At 45.8% G+C, this 20,035-nt stretch overlaps 1 protein-coding gene across 1 annotated transcript in view; it reads left to right on the top strand.

Moving 5' to 3' along the window:
- Positions 1-326: 326 nt before the first annotated feature.
- Positions 327-20,035, top strand: part of MAML3 (mastermind like transcriptional coactivator 3) — a 466,343-nt gene continuing 446,634 nt past the window's right edge. Inside the window, exon 1 of the mRNA XM_038755267.1 lies at positions 327-1,410. Coding sequence (XP_038611195.1) covers positions 997-1,410 — 414 coding nt within the window. The 5' untranslated portion in view covers positions 327-996. The remainder of the gene's footprint in view (positions 1,411-20,035) is intronic.

Genomic DNA, 20,035 nt, shown 5'->3' with positions numbered 1-20,035 from the left:
TCCGCTCCGGGTGGGAGGGAGTCTGGGCCGGGTTTTGCACCTTGTCCTCGGTTCTGTGTCTCGGTTTGGAGCTGCTGCTTTTGATGCTGCTGATTTTGCTGCTGCTGCTTTTGCTGCTGCTGCTGCTGCTGTGTTTACTGAGCTCTCTTGTCCTGATATCACTCCGCTGGCATGGACGAGGAGGAGGAGGTGGAGGAGAGAGAGGAGGAGGAGGAGGAGGAGGAGGAGGAGGAGAGCACTTGATCATTGTGATGGTGGCAGGAGCAGCAGCAGCAGCAGCAGAGAGAGAAGCGTTTCTCTCTTCTCAGCGTCGGGCAGAGGACTCCCACCGATCCACTTTTGTGCCATCGGCCCCGGATCGTTCATGTGTTTACTTCCCCCGGCCCGAGGATCTGCTCTCTGGGTTCCCGTGAAATGCAACCGAGCGGCCAAAGTACTTTGAGAACACGGCATAAACGCCAAAACTTTTCTGTGGAAGGAAAAGGCAATAAGAAAGCTCGCTGCCCTTTGATGCTGTGAGTGCTGGGAGTGAGTGTGTGGTGTGTGTGTATTTTATGTCCGCATCGGATCCATGTGTGGGGGTGCATGTGGTGTGTGTGTGTGTGTGCGTTTCTCTATCCATAGGGAGAAAATGCTGGCCGACCGCCGGAAACCTCCTGGAATTTATTAGAAAATAATGGATTACAACAAGAAGGGAGGAACGGATCTTCCGAGTTGTAACTCGATTTACCGCTGCTCAGTTTGTTGTGAGTCTTTTTTGTGGATAGGCGTCTGATATTCCGACAGGACTTGGCCTTTCCCTTTTTTTTAGGGGGGGCTTTAGAGTTGGAGGAAAAGGAAACAAATAACAACAACAAAAATCCCCCTTCCCCCCCCCCCCCCTTTTTTCCTTCGGGATCGCTGTGTCCATCCATGTGCTTGTTTTCTCCCCCGAAACTATTTTAATCCCGGCCCCGAGGAGGAGGTGGATCGCAAAAGTTCTTCCGAAAGAGCGGGATGGGGGATTTTTCGGGCCCCTCGGCCAACGGCCTGTGCATCAGTGGAGGCCTCGGGGTGAATAATGGGCCCGGGGTTACGGGTAACAATCACCTCCCCGCTTCGGGCGGCGTCCCCAAGCACAGCACGGTGGTGGAGAGGCTCAGGCAGCGCATCGAGGGCTGTAGGAGACACCACGTCAACTGCGAGAGCAGGTACCAGCAAGCCCAGGCGGAGCAGCTGGAGCTGGAGCGCAGGGACACCGTGAGCCTCTATCAGAGGACCCTGGAGCAGAGGGCCAAGAAATCGGGCGGTGGCACCAAGCAGCAGCAGCAACCACCACCACCACCACCACCACCACCACCTCCCACCAAGCAGCATCAGCAGGATGCCGAGGCCACCACGGCGGAGCAGAGGAATCACACTCTCATCATGGTGAGGAATTGAGAAGGTGTGGGGGGGGGGGGGAAAGGAAAAAAAAAAGGCAGTGCGGAGGCCTGCGTGGAGGAGGCCTGTCGGCTCTCCGGAAAGCAGGAGGGACCTCCTGGAGAAAATCAATCAATCAGTCGGATTTATGGAGCGCTTGGTGGGTGCAGAGCAGTGGACTTAGAGCTTGGGAAGTCAATCAATCAGTCGTGTTTGTTGAGCGCTTACTGGGTGCGGAGCACTGGGCTAAGCGCTTGGGAAGGCAATCAATCAGTCAGTCGGGTGTATTGAGCGCTCACTGGGCTCATTGCTGGGGAAGCCCAAGTTGGCAACATCTAGAGAGACGGGCCTTACCCACCGGTGGGCTCACGGTCTCGAAAAGTTTTCCTTGGGATGCCCGTTTGGTGGGTAGGGACCGTCCCCCTGCGTTGCCAACTTGGGCTTCCCAAGCGCTTAGGACAGCGCTCTGCACACAGCAAGCGCTCAGTAAATACGATTGAGTGAGTGGAAGGGAAAGGGGGGATGAATCCCGAGTCCCCTTCCCGCCCTTCTCTGGGATAATAGTAATGATAATAATGGCATTTATTAAGCGCTTACTATGTGCAAAGCACTGTTCTCATAATGATGGCGTTTGTTAAGCGTTTACTAGGTGCAATGCACTGTTCTAATGGTGATGGCGTTTGTTAAGCGCTTACTAGGGGCCAAGCACTGTCCTAAGCGCAGGGGGGGACAAGGTGATCGCGTTGTCCCACGGGGGGCTCACAGTCTTCATCCCCGTTTGACAGATGAGGGAACTGAGGCCCAGAGAAGAATAATAATGATGGCATTTGTTAAGCACTTACTAGGTGCCAAGCATTGTTCTAAGCGCTGGGGGGTTGGGACAAGGTGATCGGGTTGTCCCACGGGGGGCTCACAATATTCATCCCCATTTGACAGATGAGGGAACTGAGGCCCAGAGAATAATAATGATGATGGCATTTGTTAAGCGCTTACTAGGTGCCAAGCACTGTCCTAAGCGCAGGGGGGGACAAAGTGATCGGATTGTCCCACGGGGGGCTCACAGTCTTCATCCCCATTTGACAGATGAGGGAACTGAGGTCCAGAGAAGAAGAATAATGATGGCATTTGTTAGGCGCTTACTAGGTGCCAAGCACTGTCCTAAGCGCAGGGGGGGGGGGGCACAAGGTGATCGGATTGTCCCACGGGGGGCTCACAGTCTTCATCCCCACTTGACAGATGAGGGAACAGAGGCCCAGAGAATAATAATAATGATGGCATTTGTTAAGTGCTCACTAGGTGTCAAGTACTGTTCTAAGCGCTGGGGAGGATACAAGGTGATCAGGTTGTCCCGCGTGGGGCACACCTTTTAATCCCCATTTGACAGATGAGGGAACTGAGGCCCAGAGAAGTGAAGTGTCTTGCCCAAAGTCACCCATCTGACAAGCGGCGGAGTCGGGATTTGAACCCATGACTTAGGAGAAGCAGCGTGGCTCAGTGGAAGGAGCCTGGGCTTTGGAGTCAGAGCTTATGGGTTCCAATCCCGGCTCCGCCAGTTGTCAGCTGTGTGACTTTGGGCAAGTCACTTCACTTCTCTGGGCCTCAGTTCCCTCATCTGTCAAATGGGGATGAAGACTGTGAGCCCCCCGTGGGACAACCTGATCACTTTGTAACCTCCACAGCAGTTAGAACAGTGCTTTGTAACCTCCACAGCAGTTAGAACAGTGCTTTGCACATAAGTAAGCGCTTAATAAATGCCATTATTATTATCACCATTATTATTATGACCTCTGACTCCCAAGCCGAGGCTCTTTTCCTTGAGCCACGGGGATTTTATGGGCCGGACCAGGACCCGGCTCCTTCCCCCAGCGGGGGATCCCGGCAGTTATATAATAATGATGACATTTATTAAGCGCTTACTATGTGCAAAGCACTGTTCTAAGCGCTGGGGGGATACAAGGTGATCAGGTTGTCCCACGTGGGGCTCACAGTCTCCGCCCCCGTTTTACAGATGAGGGAACTGAGGCCCAGAGAAGTGAAGTGACTTGCCCAAAGTCACACAGCTGACAAGTGGGGGAGCCGGGATTTGAACCCATGACCTCTGACTCCAAAGCCCGGGCTGTTTCCACTGAGCCACGCTTGGCAGTTGACTTTGGAAGCGGGGGACTAGGGGGGCGGCACCCCCTTTTTGGCGTGCGAAGGAGGGGAGGAGGAAGAGGGGACGCGTTGAATGCAAAAGTCTTTGCAGAGTTTTGTGAATGAACTTTGGAGTGGGAGAAGAATGAGCGGCCGGGGGTGGGCACCCCACTCGATGCCTCTTTCAATAATAATAATACAACAATGATGGTATTTGTTAAGCACTTACTATGTGAAAAGCACTGTTATAAGCGCTGGGGGGGATACAAGGTGATCAGGTTGTCCCACGTGGGGCTCACAGTCTTCACCCCCATTTTACAGATGAGGGAACGGAGGCCCAGAGAAGTGAAGTGACTTGCCCAAAGTCACACAGCTAATAATAATAACGGTATTTGTTAAGCACTTATTATGTGTAAAGCACTGTCCTAAGCGCTGGGAGGGGGCTACCTGTATATATGTATGTACATATTTATTACTCTATTTATTTATTTATTTTACTTCTACATACCTATTCTATTTATTTTATTTTGTTAGTATGTTTGGTTTTGTTCTCTGTCTCCCCCTTTTAGACTGTGAGCCCACTGTTGGGTAGGGACCGTCTCTGTGTGTTGCCAACTTGTACTTCCCAAGCGCTTAGTCCAGTGCTCTGCACACAGTAAGCGCTCAATAAATACGATTGATTGATTACAAGGTGATCAGTTTGTCCCACGTGGGGCTCACAGTCTTCACCCCCATTTTACAGATGAGGGAACCGAGGCCCAGAGAAGTGAAGTGACTGGCCCAGAGTCACACAAGCTAAGTGGCGGAGGTGGGATTTGAACCCATGACCTCTGACTCCAAAGCCCGGGCTCTTTCCACTGAGCCACGCTGCTTCCCTAAAGCCGGGGAAGAGGGGGTCGGTTGCCGGCGGAGGGGAAAGTTAGAGGCAGGATCCACCGAGGGAGGAGGGATTTTTCCTTTTTTTTGTTGTTATTTTGGAGTTCTCCATCCTTTCCTCCATCCCCGGCTGTTTAAAGAGGCCCCTTGGGCAGGGAGGCGGAGGCTTAATTGGGGAGGGGGCGTCTACCAATCAATCAATCAATCAATTGTATTTATTGAGCGCTTACTGTGTGCAGGGCACTGTACTAAGCGCTTGGGAGGTACAAGCTGGCAACATATAGAGACAGTCCAATTGTATTTATTGAGCGCTTACTGTGTGCAGAGCACTGTACTAAGCGCTTGGGAGGTACAAGCTGGCAACATATAGAGACAGTCCCTACCCAACAGTGGGCTCACAGTCTAGAGGGGGAGACAGAGAACAAAACCAAACATACTAACAAAATCATATAAATAGAATAGATATTTACAAGTAAAATAGAGTAATAAATATGTACAAACATATATACATATATACAGGTGCTGTGGGGAAGGGAAGGAGGTAAGATGCGGGGGATGGAGAGGGGGATGAGGGGGAGAGGAAGGAAGGGGCTCAGTCTGGGAAGGCCTCCTGGAGGAGGTGAGCTCTCAGTAGGGCCTTGAAGGGAGGAAGAGAGCTACCAATTTGTTGTCCCTCTCCCCCCTTCCAGACTGTGAGCCCGTTGTTGGGTGGGGACCGTCCCTATCTGTGGCCGACTTGGACTTCCCAAAAGCGCTTAGACCAGTGCCCTGCACACAGTAAGCGCTCAATAAATACGACTGAATGAATCCGTCTTTTACACTGTGAGCCCACTGTTGGGTAGGGACTGTATATGTTGCCAACTTGTACTTCCCAAAAGCGCTTAATCCAGTGCCCTGCACACAGTAAGCGCTCCATAAATACGACTGAATGAACCCGTCTTTTACACTGTGAGCCCACTGTTGGGTAGGGACTGTATATGTTGCCAACTTGTACTTCCCAAAAGCGCTTAGTCCAGTGCCCTGCACACAGTAAGCGCTCCATAAATACGACTGAATGAATCCGTCTTTTACACTGTGAGCCCACTGTTGGGTAGGGACTGTATATGTTGCCAACTTGGACTTCCCAAAAGCGCTTAGTCCAGTGCCCTGCACACAGTAAGCGCTCAATAAATACGACTGAATGAATCCGTCTTTTACACTGTGAGCCCACTGTTGGGTAGGGACTGTATATGTTGCCAACTTGTACTTCCCAAAAGCGCTTAGTCCAGTGCCCTGCACACAGTAAGCGCGCCATAAATACGACTGAATGAATCCGTCTTTTACACTGTGAGCCCACTGTTGGGTAGGGACTGTATATGTTGCCAACTTGTACTTCCCGAAAGCGCTTAGTCCAGTGCCCTGCACACAGTAAGCGCTCCATAAATACGACTGAATGAATCCGTCTTTTACACTGTGAGCCCACTGTTGGGTAGGGACTGTATAAGCGCTCAATAAATACGATTGATTGATTGATTGATTGTTGCCAACTTGGACTTCCCAAAAGCGCTTAGTCCAGTGCCCTGCACACAGTAAGCGCTCAATAAATACGACTGAATGAATCCGTCTTTTACACTGTGAGCCCACTGTTGGGTAGGGACTGTATATGTTGCCAACTTGGACTTCCCAAAAGCGCTTAGTCCAGTGCCCTGCACACAGTAAGCGCTCAATAAATACGACTGATGATGAAGTTGCCAAGTAGGAAGTAGCATCCTCGGCCCCGGAGGAGGAGTGGACCAGCCCCCCGAAGGGGTGTGTTCCCTCCGTTCCCTTCCTGCTCTTTTCTTTTCCCTCCTTCTTCTCCGCCCCCTCCCTGCCCCGGCAGAGGGATGTGTAAAATACTTCGGGGTGTGTGTGTGTACATATTTTTTACTCTATTTATTTATTAATTTATTTTATTTGTACATATCTATTCTATTTATTTGATTTTGTTAGTATGTTTGATTTTGTTCTCTGTCTCCCCCTTTTAGTCTGTGAGCCCACTGTTGGGTAGGGACTCTGTATATGTTGCCAATTTGTACTTCCCAAGCGCTTAGTACAGTGCTCTGCACATAGTAAGCGCTCAATAAATACGATTGATGATGATGATGATGTGTGTACACCCGGTGGGATCTCTGCTGCATCCTGCACAGGGCCCCCCCCTCCCCCTCGGCCTGTGCTTTGGAAAGCGGACACGTCTCCCCCACTCCCCCCCGGCGCTGCTTACTGGACGCCTCGTTTGGGCATTTCCGTGACAAAGAGCCGGAGGGGAGGGGACGGGAATCTCGGGGTTGTAGCTCTTCCCTCCCCCCCTTTCCTTCCCTCCCTCCCTCCACACGTGAAGAGGAACAATTTGTTTATCTTGGGCTGCGAGAAACCTTCCCCTCCCCTTTTTCTCCTCCTCCTCCTCCTCCTCCCTCCGAGTGATCCATTGCAGTCCCGCAGGCGGCACCTTCCTTCTCCCCGTCTTCCTTTTTCCCCTCCCATTCCCGCCTCCCTTTTTTGGGAGAGAGGTGGGAGGAGGGAAAGGCCGAGGTTCGAGGGCGGGGGAGAGCTGCTTTGTCCACGGCACGATCCGCTCGGTTGCAAAATAGCAGAAAACTAGGAGGTGGGAAGGCGATTTTGCTAACGCGAACAATCAATCAATCAATCAATCGTATTTATTGAGCGCTTACTATGTGCAGAGCACTGTACTAAGCGCTTGGGAAGTACAAATTGGCAACACATAGAGACAGTCCCTACCCAACAGTGGGCTCACAGTCTAAAAGGGGGAGACAGAGAACAGAACCAAACATACCAACAAAATAAAATAGGATAGAAATGTACAAGCAAAATAAATAAATAAATAAATAAATAAATAGAGTAGCCACCTACTCACCCAAGGAGGGGGAGGGAAAAAAAAAAAGGAAAATCCTCCCTCTCCAAGCTCCGCCTCCTCCCGTCGGGCCTCCGGGAGGCAAAAGATTCCCTTCCCTGTTGCATTCAGCTGGGTATTCTCATGCACGGATCAGGAACAAGAGGAGGACTTTGTATTTTGAAAGCAGGGGGAGGGGAAGGGGTGACAGGGTGGGAAGGAGAAAGACAGAGAGTCCTTGCTTTCCAAGCAGGAAGCTCAAAACCTCACTGACACGCTGTGCCTTTCCAGATTAAACTAGGAGCACACAAAACACACACCCAACATCGCTTTGCTCGACCCCCTTTGACCGTCTTCCAGCGTAGAGCCAACATCATTGTTTTTATTTTCTTATCTTAGCCTCCAAATAAAGCTCCCTGCTTTTCTGGCCATCTCCAGGGCGTCATGGAATTCGAAAAGTGGTTTCAATCTTATCTCAGCCCTCTCGGATAGTTTTCCCCCCCTAAACACAGTCTTTTAGACTGTGAGCCCACTGTTGGGTAGGGACTGTCTCTATATGTTGCCAATTTGTACTTCCCAAGCGCTTAGTACAGTGCTCTGCACATAGTAAGCGCTCAATAAATACGATTGATGATAAACGCTGTACCAGGTTGTTAATCCTTATTATTTTGGTTCATTTAGACGATGGGGGATTCGAGGGTGCTCGTTCGGTTGATTTGCTAAAATAGACGTGAGGATCAAATAAGCGCGAGACAGCCCCATTTTTCCAGGGCTTAAACCGACTCCCTGGTAATAGTGGCACTTCTAGGAAGAGGCTTAACTCTTTTCAGACGAGTAGAGGAACATCGAGGGGCTGTTGCGGTGCATACGCTGTCACAAACTTTTCTAAACTGCCTCTGGTGGTGTGAAAGTGTGAAAGCTGCTCCTAAAGTGCCTAACTTACTACCGAGAAGTGAAGTTAGGAACTGGAAGAACAGGACTGTCAACAATCACTGATTGTAGAAACGATGGCCGTGTTCCTGATGGCTCAGAATTCCTATCCCAGGTGCTCTTGTACTTTCTTGGAACCGCTGAGGATTGGGAACTGTTAACAATGCTCACCCTAAAGCAAACCAGGCCTGCAACAACCAAAAAGCAACCCCTAAGCCAAGTGTTACAGAATTCAGTGTGGAAGAGGAGAACAGGAAGTCTGTTTGGAAGAAATTTTCCGGGTTCTGTTATGTGCCTCCGTTGTGGGCATCTTTATGTGCAGTGGACAAAAAGAACATATATACGGAACGAGTGACTATAGAAATACGTGAAACTTAAGTAACCCAAGACTGGTAACAAACAGCGTGGCTCAGTGGAAAGAGCCTGGGCTTTGGAGTCAGAGGTATCGGTTCAAATCCCGGCTCCGCCACTTGTCAGCTGTGTGACTTTGGGCAACTCACTTGACTTCTCTGTGCCTCAGTTCCCTCATCTGTAAAACGGGGATTAAGACTGTGAGCCCCACGTGGGACAACCTGATCATCTTGTAAACTCCCCCAGCACTTAGAACAGTGCTTTGCACATAGTAAGCATTTAATAAATGCCATCATTAAACTACCCGGAGCCAGAAGTCCAGAGTTGTCTAGCCTCACATTAAGAAGGTAAAAGTTACTATGATTTGAAGAGCCGAGGCCCGTCCATATAGTATGTACATATGCATATGTATTCATTTATGTGTGTTTATAGATAAATGAATACTTTCATAATTACTGTATTCATTAAGCACTTATTGTATGTCAAGTACTGGTCTAAGCCCTGGGGTAGATACAAGTTGATTCAGGTCATATACATGTCTTTACCTTTACTCTCCACCTTACGAAATGTGAAATATTCATTTGCTTGAAAAACAGATCAATTTTTCTTCCCTAGATTAAAGGCCAGTGGAGACTGAAAGCCTTTTACAGTATACTGCGGTTCGCTCACATTTCATCAATTGTTTCATGTATGAACCCTTCCTAATATCAGTGTGGGTACCAATCATGAGTAGAATCCGGAGCCTCTGTTGTCCCAATGTACTAAACACTTAGAAATCTTTATGCAAGCTCAGTATTTTTTGTGCAAATTCAGAGTTACTCCAGAATTGATGTTTTCCCTTGTAAATATATTTTAGCCAATTTTAGCTTTTGGCCAGTTAGCATATATAATTAGTAAACTTTTTTGGGTATTTGATTTTAAGACAATACAACTGACGTTTCAGAAGAACCATTCCCTTTTGAGATCAAAGCCCAAAATGAACTTGGCTTTTTACAAATCCTTAAAATTTGGAGGGGTTTTCATTCAATCGTATTTATCGAGCACTTACTGTGTGCAGAGCACTGTACTAAGCGGTTGGGAAGTACAAGTCGGCAACATATAGAGACGGTCCCTACCCAACAACGGGCTCATGGAGAAAGCACTGTTTTTTTCAGTTTTGTGAACTGGCTGGTGTGCTTAGCTTTTGCAGAGCAATTACGTTTTAGATGTGTGTTTGCACAACACTAAAGGAAAACAGTTATCTACATCGGCCAAATAATAATGAACCCCCCCAAAATGAATAGGAATTCTTTCCCTTATCTTGCCTCTTTTGTTTATGTTTCTGCAGCCCATGCCTTAAAGTGTTTGGGTTTTTTTTCTACTCTTTCTCTCTCCTTAGCAGTGAGCTAACAGGACAGTCCAAGAAGACCTCAGATTTTGTCAGAATTTTCTTATTTTCAGTATTTTCAAGTGACAGGAGAAGGAGAAGTGAAAGAAAGATCTCTTTTGGCTCCAGGATGCAGGGAAGGAACTGCCCCGTTCTGTCCCCACTTGCATGCCCTCCCACCAGGCGATGCTGACGCAAGGACTGATCCTCCCTTCAGCAAACTGGGCAGCAAAGATCAAGGTTTTAAGGGGATTATTACTATTTAAAGCTGAACGACAATCTTATTCGATTCCTGGAATCCAAGGGACATCATTGGACACATAATAAGTGAGAAACGTGGTTTTTCACTACTTCAGTCCACCAAAGAGACATTTAAACATTGGCACTTTCTTTAGAGGGCTGGTTTTGGGTCAAAAGACAGATTTTTCCCAAAGTTTGCATTGTATATTTAAGAGTTGTGTCCCATAGAGAATATTGTTTGTTTGGTTTGGGCCCACAGTCTTTGTTGACAATTTCTTTGACCTGTTCGTCCTTTGGAAGGATAATCAAATAAAAGGGAGGGTTTGAACCAGCAAATGATGAGATTTGGAAAGATTGAACTGGCACATGATGAGATTTGGAAAGGGTGTGTTCATGCAAATATGTTAAACAGTAGTGAAAAATGAACAACATGAAAAGTCCTTAGGTGATTTCCTAGAGGGTTGAGATCTTCAATTTGCTAAGACCCAACATGATTTGCCCCAGCTCTTCAGTGGATTGTTATCGGTTATTTATATTCACAGAGTGTGGCAGGGGTATGTCTGCATGCCGTACCAAACACATAAAGCTGTTTGTTCCCTGCCCCAAAGAGTTTACCATCTAAATTCCTTGGATACTAAACTAGTTTTGATGTTTGGGAAAAGGACTGGGGAAAGCTGTGCTCAATCTAGAACTTTGCTGTTCCTCCTCTGGGATAGTTCCAAGGAACCTCATTACATTATTCCAGTATTTTTGGTTCTTCAAGGTAATCTGGCTTCTCATTTCCCACTGTGTTGAGCGCCCAAGTCTTCTGGTTCAACCTCTAGGTCATTCGGCACATCTGGATGAGAATTACCAACCATTCAGAGATCTCTGCCCCGTTGAGTTAAACCTCCTCTTGGATTTATCCTGTTCGACTGCTATCCTTGGATGAGGAGACTAGCACAGTAGTGTCTGGAAATGCTTTTTATAACTCAAACATAGCTCTACTTTGATAAGGACCTTGGGGAATCTCATTTTTTCCCTGGGACACACAGTTATGCTAATTTGCTCTTGGTTCTTCTGAAAGCCCAAAGAGGCACTTTTGCAAAACTTTTGCGTGCAGTGCTTAATTCTGTTGATAGAACATTTTTGAATATACTCTTTTTCTGTTCAAACACACTACATTTTATTGTAACAGCAATCACAGTAAGAAAAGTGCGGTTAATCGTTACCGTAATCTATAAAATGCTATTCAGGTGTTGTTCGAGCCAGAAAGGGTTATTAACAAACCCTGAATTTTTCAACACTGTCTTCAGGCACCCCCCTCCCCACCCTAAGTCAGTCATTCATTCAGGGTTATTCAGATAATGTCTACTGCCCTCCCATTAAAATGACAAGAGCAGGAGTTAGGATTCCTTCTGGCCCCTTTCCATATGGTGGAGAGGAAATGAGCAGTCTACACTCACTGTCAGTTGTAAGAGCAGAATGGGAATATGAAAAGTCAAACTCTGGGTGTATTTTGCTTGCTACTCTGAGACTTGAAGTCAAGCACGGCTAAAGAGGAGGACTTTCTGGGAGCTTACTTCCCTCTTGCTGGAAGTGAAATTAGAAAATAGGAACCTTATCATTTATCATGCGAGGTAGCTTTGCTAATGGAATGTGCCAGTACAGTGGTTGTTGTATGTCCTGCCAGATGTCGACTCTGGCCCTATAAACAAATCTGTTTTTGACGTATTACGTGGCGAAGGTCCGTGCAATATTTAAACTTAGGTTTTACTTAAGGTGAGTTTTTTTGACATCTCTTACGCTACTTTCATAAGTGGCAAAGTTGTCAGCAATGCTTTTTGGGGCCTGGAACTACAGCACAGCATGGACACTAGGCCTTGGTCACTTTGGCCTTAATCAGTCAATCACTTGAACACTCATTGGGTACAGAACGCCATACTAAACGCCTTAATGGGTCCTGCTTGTAAAAACACTTTTGCATTAACTTTGCAATATGTTGCGTCCCCTCCCATCTACTCACTTGCGACCTTCTGTGTCCCAGTCAGAACAAGAGTGGCAAGGCAGAAAGAGAGTGAGTGGCGCTTTGCAAACTTCTAGCTATATAATCAGCTCCTGCTCCGCACAGATTCTTCAAGACTGAGGCTCAGTTTTAGTAACTGAGGCTTGTTTAGTAAATCAAGCAATCAATGAATCAGTCATATTCATTGGGCACTGATATGTGCAGAGCACTGTGCTAAGTGTTTGAAGAACAGCAGAGAAGCAGCATGCCCTAGTGGATAGAGTACGGGCCTGGAAATCAGAAGGATCTGGGTTCTAATTCTGACTCTGCCACCTTTCTGCTTGGTGACCCTAGGCAAGTCCCTTAACTTTTCTGTGCTTCAGTTACTTCATCTGTGAAATGGGTATTAAGACTGAGCCCCATGAGGGACATGGATTGTGTCCAACCTGATCGGCTTGTATCTACCCCGTTGCTTAGTACAGTGCCTGGTATATAGTAAGTGCTTAACAAATACCACACAGAAAAGTAGAGTACAATCAGACATGATCCCTGCTCCAGAGACGCTCCCGAGGCGAGGTTCCATCCATGGCCTTATCATACAATAAGCTGACAGCCAGAACAATCTTTACTTTTAGGCTTTATAGGGCATTACTCAATTGGCCCCATGAGCTACCTTCAGGACAGAGTGGTTAGCCTGTCTAGCCAAAGAAATGACTTTGGGCTTCCCCCATCCCTTCCCTCTTTCCAGAGTTCTGAGGACGTGCTTCTCCTTTTTTAAGAAAAATGGAGCCATTTCTTTTTCTTTCCTTCACAGTCTCAAGGCTCCTTTTATAGAGTTGCCATTCTAGTCCCAGAGGAATTGTTGCTTTTGCAGTCAAATATCAATTATTCAGGGGTTGATTATCCAGGATGTGGATTATGCAGGCCTCCCGCTCTCTCCTTCCTTCTCTTGCTGCACGTTTCGACTATTTCATTGCTCGCTTGGACCTTCACTGGAGAATGGGCAGAGGTAGGAGGAGAAGGAATCAGGCAGGTCAGTTTCACTCCTTTTGGTTTGAAAGGAGCTTCAACTAATGTCTAAAGTGAGGGTTTTTTATTATCTGGGGATCCATTTACCCATGCCAACGCTGTCTTTCCTATTTGAGTAAAAGAAAGGTTCAACACTGATTTTTGTCCTACTGTAAGGTAAAATAGGGACTGCCCAGTCTGCTTCTTCAAGGCCTTAGTGGGATGGCCAATAGCTCTTTTGGTCACTAGTGCTCATGTTTCCTGCTGGTTAGACAGCTAAAAGTAGTTTCAGCAGAGGTTGAATCAAAATGTCACTGAAGAGTCTTAGCCATCCAAGCTAAAATTTGCGTGGAAACTTCCAACAAATCACAGAACTCAATGCTGCATGAAATTTATTTCATTCCTTGAAGGCATGTATGACCAAGAGGCCTTCCCTGATTAAGCTCTCTAACCACCCCCACCCCCAACCCCCGCATCCTCTATGCACTTGGATCTGTGACCTTTGGGCATTTGGTATGTGCCCCACCCTCAGCCCCCCAGCACTTATGTACATATCTATATACATTCTTTATATTAATATCTACTTCTCCTTCTAGACTATAAGCTCATTGTGGATAAGGGAGTATGTCCACTAATGCATGTTGTATCATACACTCCCAGACACCATTGATTGATCATTCATTCAGTCAGCCAGTCATATTTATTGAGCGCTTACTGTGTGCAGAGCACTGTACTAAGCACTTGGAAAGTACAGTCCCGATTAAATACCCTTGATTGATTGTATGTCACAGCTTGGGTGAAGTTCTGAAAACATTAGCACTAATCATGATTTGAACAAGAGCTGATACCACTCCAAAACATTGGCAATGTTTTGGTTTGCTTCTGTAATTTAAAATACGTGGTAGATGGATTTGCCTTGTTATTAAGATTGGTGCAATGGTAAGAAACAGCACCGGCAGGTTTCAGGCGTGAGAAAGCACTGAGCACTGTACGAAGTGCTTGTGAGAGTACAAATCAACAGAGTTGGTAGACTGTTCCCTAACTACCAGAAGTTTACAGCCTAAAAGGGGAGACAGACATTAAAATAAATTTTGGGTATGAACGTAAGTGTATACATGGATATGTGGGTCAATCAATCGATAAGTGGTATTTATGAGTGCTTACTATGTGCAGAATACTGTACTAAACGCTTGGGAGAGTACAGTCCAACAGCATTAGCAGAACTGTACCTTGCCCATAATGAGCTTACAGTCTAGAGAGGAGCATACAGTCAATACTCTACGTAGGTAATGGGGCTGGGACAGTGGGTCCCACATTGGCATTTTCAGTCACAAATGCACTCACGGATGAATTTCACCATCAGTGGTGTCTTCTTTGAATATGCAAGAAACTGTGACATACATTCCTATGAAGAATAATGTATGGGTTGAATGAGAGAAATGAATTGAGGATAATACCAAGGTTTCAGGCTTGTAAGATCAATGAATCATTATTGAGCGCTTAGTGTGAGCAGAGCATTGTACTAAGCATTTGGGAATGTGCAGTACAGTACAAATACAGTATAACAGAGTTGGCAGATGCAATTCCTGCCCACAAAGAGCTCAAGGTCTAGAGGGGGAAACAGACAAAATAAATTATATAATGTACATAGCGCTATGGGGCTGAGGGTGGGGTGAATATCCACTGCTTAAAGAGTAACTGATACAAGCACTTAGGTGACGCAGAAAGGAAATGAGGGCTTAGATGGGGAAGGCCATTTGGAGGAGCCGTGATTTGAATAAGTCTCTGAAGGTAGGGAGAGTGGTGGTCTGTTATATAGGAAGTGGGAGAGGGTTCCAGTCCAGAGGGAGGCCATGGGCAAGGGTTTGGCGGTGAGATAGATGAGATCCAGGTACAGTGAGTAGGTTGGTAGAGGAGTGAAGCCTGGGGACTTGGAGTAGGAAATCAGCAAGGCAAGCTGACTGAGTGCTTTAAAGCTGATAGTATGGAGTTTCTGTTTGATGTAGCCATGGATGGGCAACCACTGGAGGTTCCTGGGGAGGTGGCAGGGGTGGGGGGACAGAAAGTGAACTTTTTTCAGGAAAATGATCTGTGCAGCAGAGTGAAGTAAGGACTGGAGTCGGGAGAGACGAGAGGCAGGGAGGTCAGCAAGGAGACCGATGCAGTAGTCAAGGAGGCAGGATGTGGTAAATGCTTCAGTCAGCATGGTCGTTTGGATGGAAAGGAAATGGTGGATTTCAGTGATGTGGTAAAGGTTGAACCGACCGGATTTGGTGACATCAAGTGTGTGGATTGAATGAGAGCGATGAGTCAAGGATAATGCCCAGGTTACAGGCTTGAGAGACAGGGAGGATGGTAGTGAGAGAAGCAGCGTGGCTTAGTGGCAAGAGCCCGGGCTTGGGAATCAGAGGTCGTGGGTTCTAATTCCGCTTCTGCCACTTGTCAGCTGTGTGACTTTGGGCAAGTCACTTAACTTTTCTGTGCCTCAGTTGCCTCATCTGTAAAATGGGGATTAAGACTGGGAGCCCCAAGTGGGGCAACCTGATTAACTTGTATATACCCCAGCGCTTAGAACAGTGTTTTGCATGTAGTAAGCGCTTAACAAAAACCATCATCATTATATTATTAGTGTTGTCTGTGGGAATGGGAAAGGCAGGAAAGACAAGGTTTGGGTGGGAAGGTGAGGAGTTCTGTTTTAGATATGTTAATTTTGAGGTGTTGACAGGACATCTTCAGGGCTGGAGGAAATGTGAGCTGGAGGAATTGTGAGACCCGCAGAGAAGGAGAGAGGTTGATGTGAGAATCATCTGTGTGGAGATATAGTTGAAGCTGTGGGAGCAAATGAGTTCTCCGAGGGAGTGGGTGTAGATGGAGAATAGAAGGGGACTCAGAACTGAGCCTGCCCTCTTCCCTCCCACACTTAAGTGGAAAAGGACTTTTTCACTTTCATTGAAAAAAACATGTCTTGAACTGCTAGGACTGTAGTGGTGTAACCACAGAACTATAGCTCTGGTCAAAAAGGTTTCACTCTCCTAAAAGCCAAAATGTGGACAAGATTTCTGACGTCTTACTGCAGTTAGCATTTCCATTTGATTGTGAGCACTGAGAGTGATTTCAGGACTTCAGTGGGGAAGGAAGAAGTTTGAATGAAAGTGGAGCCTTGTTAGAGACATTAGAGAGATGAATGATGGGGCCAGGGATTGCAGAGGAAGATGATTTGGCAGCAGCGTCTTGAATGTCTGGGATTGATGACTTGGTTAAAGACATTGAGAGCATGCTCATCAGATCTGTAGACGATGCTAAATTGGACAGGAAAGGTAGGAATCAAGTACAGTGACCCTGATAAATCAAAAAATGGGTCTTCTGAAAACAGGATGAATATAAGTAGGAGCTAGGGTAAAGCAGTGCTAGGACAAATCCACCCACAAATACAGGGTGCGGAAAGCGGGGCTGGGCCTACAGAAGAAGACCTGGAGGCCACAGTTATGAGTCAGCAGTGTAGTGCCATTATTTATAAAGCCCAAACATTACTAGAATGGATTAAGAGGAATATGACAGGCAAAATCTTTGCATTGGTCAGCCCCTCATCATATCTAGTTTTACAGTGTATGACGAGTTTTAGAAAGAGAAGCTGAACAGTGATTCCCTGCCAGGATGTGGTGGGTCAAACCAGAATGCTGTTTGAGGGTCTCTCCCGGCTCGCTCCATTGCACCCTGGTGAGAAAGAAGGATCTCCTGAAGGATGCTGTAGTGGTGGATATGTGAGATGACTAGGCCCAGATCAGATGTACTAAAATTGAATTATCAGCAGCCTATTATTCTAAAATTGGTGGAACTTGCAAGGACAGTGAAACGTAACTTTTAAGAATATTTTTCCTATTGCAATTTCATCATTTTTTTCTTCCCTGCTGTGTTCCAAGGTGTATATGTTCTATTTGTAACTTGGCATCCTTAGATGCAATTCTTAGATTTTTCCATGTTCCCTTTTGGCTCAAAGATGTTTGTAATTCCAAATCACCTTTACATTTTCCTTTGTGGCTTCTTGCCCAGATCCAGGGGACCACATTCTGAGTTTATTCCCCGAGATATTCATGCATATGTGCTTTTCCAGATCCAAAAGCACTGCTTTTAATAAAAACTTTAATCTGCTTCAGGCCTTTCGTAAGCTGTATGAAATGATATTTGTGATGTTTTAATAGTCTCCTATAGGGAATTCTATAAAATGACCTTCAGGGAGGTGCCAAAGAGATTGAACAGAAAGCAACTTTGCCATCTTTTGGAATTAGGTTCTAGTATAAACTATTTAAAGAGTAAAGCTTTTAGGCACTAAAACACAGCACAATTCATTTGGGACATAAACCTTTTGAAAATATTGTAGTCAGAGGGAGAAATATAAGGTGGTTTGTTGTGTTTTTGCAAATGTGTGTGAACACCAGAGCGTGTGCACAACTGTGTCTTCTGACACTGCATTGTGTTCTATTCAGACAGGCATTGTCCAGATAATGTTCCCTAATTCTGCCATCGCGCTTTTTCCAAAATGCGTAGTGAAAACATGTGTTCTGGCAAAACTGGCTGTACTGCAAAGGAAGTTTGTGACAAAAGGCCCAAATAATTTAGCCCCATTGCTGTTGTGTGGGACTTGAAAGGAGGAAATTTATTCCTGGATAAGTTTGCGTTTTAGTTTACCTTCCTCTATTTTCTGTTCCAGGGGTATGTTTTAATTGCTGGTTTGTAAACTGACTTAGGGCTTGTGATTCAAAGAGATACAGACAGTTACAGGTCTGGGGTTGGGGTTGGCGGGGGCATAAAAACCTCAGTCTCAAGAGTCGCCACATACTCCAAGTGAAATCACTCTGAGTCATCTGGCCATCTTTGAAACATGGTAATGACCCCCGGCTGACCCGGCCAACAGAACGAAATACAACAAAATGGACCTGCTCGAGCGACCGCTTAAAAACGCCAGCCGATGAGGTAGTGAGAAGTTGGGCTATTTTTTATTGCACTGTCATATTTGAATGATCTGGAGATGCTCTATTATTATCAGTGTTTTTCGTAGGTTAGTTTGATTTTCTTTTTGTCATTCGAGCTCTCCAACATAAATAAATCTTACATATTCTCAGATGAAGCGTTGTTTTTAGAAAAGGGTGTCTGAGGAGACCAGATTTCTAAATAGGTATGCTTTCCCTTCAGCGAACGTGAGACGCTTGCCCTTTCGTGGAGAGCTGTAAATTGGGTGATGGCCCCTAGAGAGGCCAGGCCAGGGAGTGCCCAGGTGGTGTTCAGAGTCCTTTGGCCATTCACAATCAATCAATCAATCGTATTTATTGAGCGCTTACTGTGTGCAGAGCACTGTACTAAGCGCTTGGGAAGTACAAGTTGGCAACACATAGAGACAGTCCCTACCCAACAGTGGGCTCACAGTCTAGAAATTAACAATGTGGCCTTCTGGGTGGAGCGTGGGCCTGGGAATCAGAAAGACCTGGGTTCTCATCCCAATTCTGCCACTTGCCTGCTGTGTGACTTTGGGCCGGTCACTTAACTTCTGTGTCTCAGTTACCTCATCTAGAAAATGGGAATTAAGACCGTGAGTCATCTGTAAAACGGCGATTAAGACTGTGAGCCCCATGCGGGTCAGGGACTGTGCCCAATCTGACAACCTTGTATGGATTCCAGCACTTAGCACAGTGCCTGGCATGTAGTAGTAATGATAATAATAATAATAATAATAATAATAATAATAATAATAATGATGGCATTTGTTAAGCGCTTACTATGTGCAAAGCACTGTTCTAAGCGCTGGACCAGTAAGCAGTAAGTAGTAAGCACCAGAAGCAGCGTGGCTTAATGGGAAGAGCAAGGGCTTAAGAGTCAGAGATCGTAAGTTCTAATTCCGACTCCACCACTAGTCAGCTGTGTGACTTTGGGCAAGACACTTAACTTCTCTGTGCCTCAGTTACCTCATCTGTAAAATGGGGATTAAGACCGTGAGCCCCATGTGGGACAACCTGATTCTCTTGTACCTACCCCAGTGTTTAGAAAAGTACTTGGCACATAGTAAGTGCTTAACAAATACCATCATTATTATTAGTAGTATTAAGTGCTTAACAAATACCATAAAAATATAAAAAGGTAGCATTAATATTCCCACAGCCAGATAGCATCTTTCAGAACCACATATTTATAACCTTTTTTTTCTTTCTGGAACTACACAAAGTAACAACCAGAAAAAAAATCATTAGCCTTTCACCTAGGTATTCTTTGCTTTTTTCTTTCTGGAACTACACAAAGTAACAACCAGAAAAAAAAAATCATTAGCCTTTCACCTAGGTATTCTTTGCTTTTTTATATACTTAAATTGAGGTGAATATTGAAATGATAAAGTCAAAGGTAAATGGAGAATACCAGCAAGGAGCCAACATATTTAGGTCCATTTCAGATACTCCCACCTTTTGTGCACAGGAATTTTAGCTGATTCTCTCAATATATAATCAAAAGAAAGGAGAGAGGTGGTTAGAGGAGTGGACTTGCCTCAGAAAACATTGTAGGTGTTATTTATCTTTAATCACCCAAAGAATTTCCTCACAGAAGTGTGTGTAGATCACTGCTTAACACTAGGAGATGAATTGTATCACTCTCTCACTGTTCCAGGTTCCTGCAGTGGGCTTTTAGTTCACAAGATCCTCTGATGTTTGGGAAACAAGAATGCAGTGTAAGAAAGTAACTTTCTCAGCTGGAAGTTGTTGTGGCTAAATGATTTGAAAATGTATTTTGCAGTTTAGGAATTCTTGAATGTTTCGCAGCTGCTGTTGGTTATGAAAAGTTGTTGGTAAAGAAAAGTTGACTTTCTTCTGGGGAACAAGAAAGCAGCAATTCAGAA

Source organism: Tachyglossus aculeatus, chromosome 12 (genome assembly GCF_015852505.1).
Source record: "Tachyglossus aculeatus isolate mTacAcu1 chromosome 12, mTacAcu1.pri, whole genome shotgun sequence".
Lineage (NCBI taxonomy): Eukaryota > Metazoa > Chordata > Mammalia > Monotremata > Tachyglossidae > Tachyglossus > Tachyglossus aculeatus.
The sequence above is the reverse complement of the archived record's forward strand: the minus strand, read 5'-3'. Positions and strand labels throughout refer to the sequence as shown.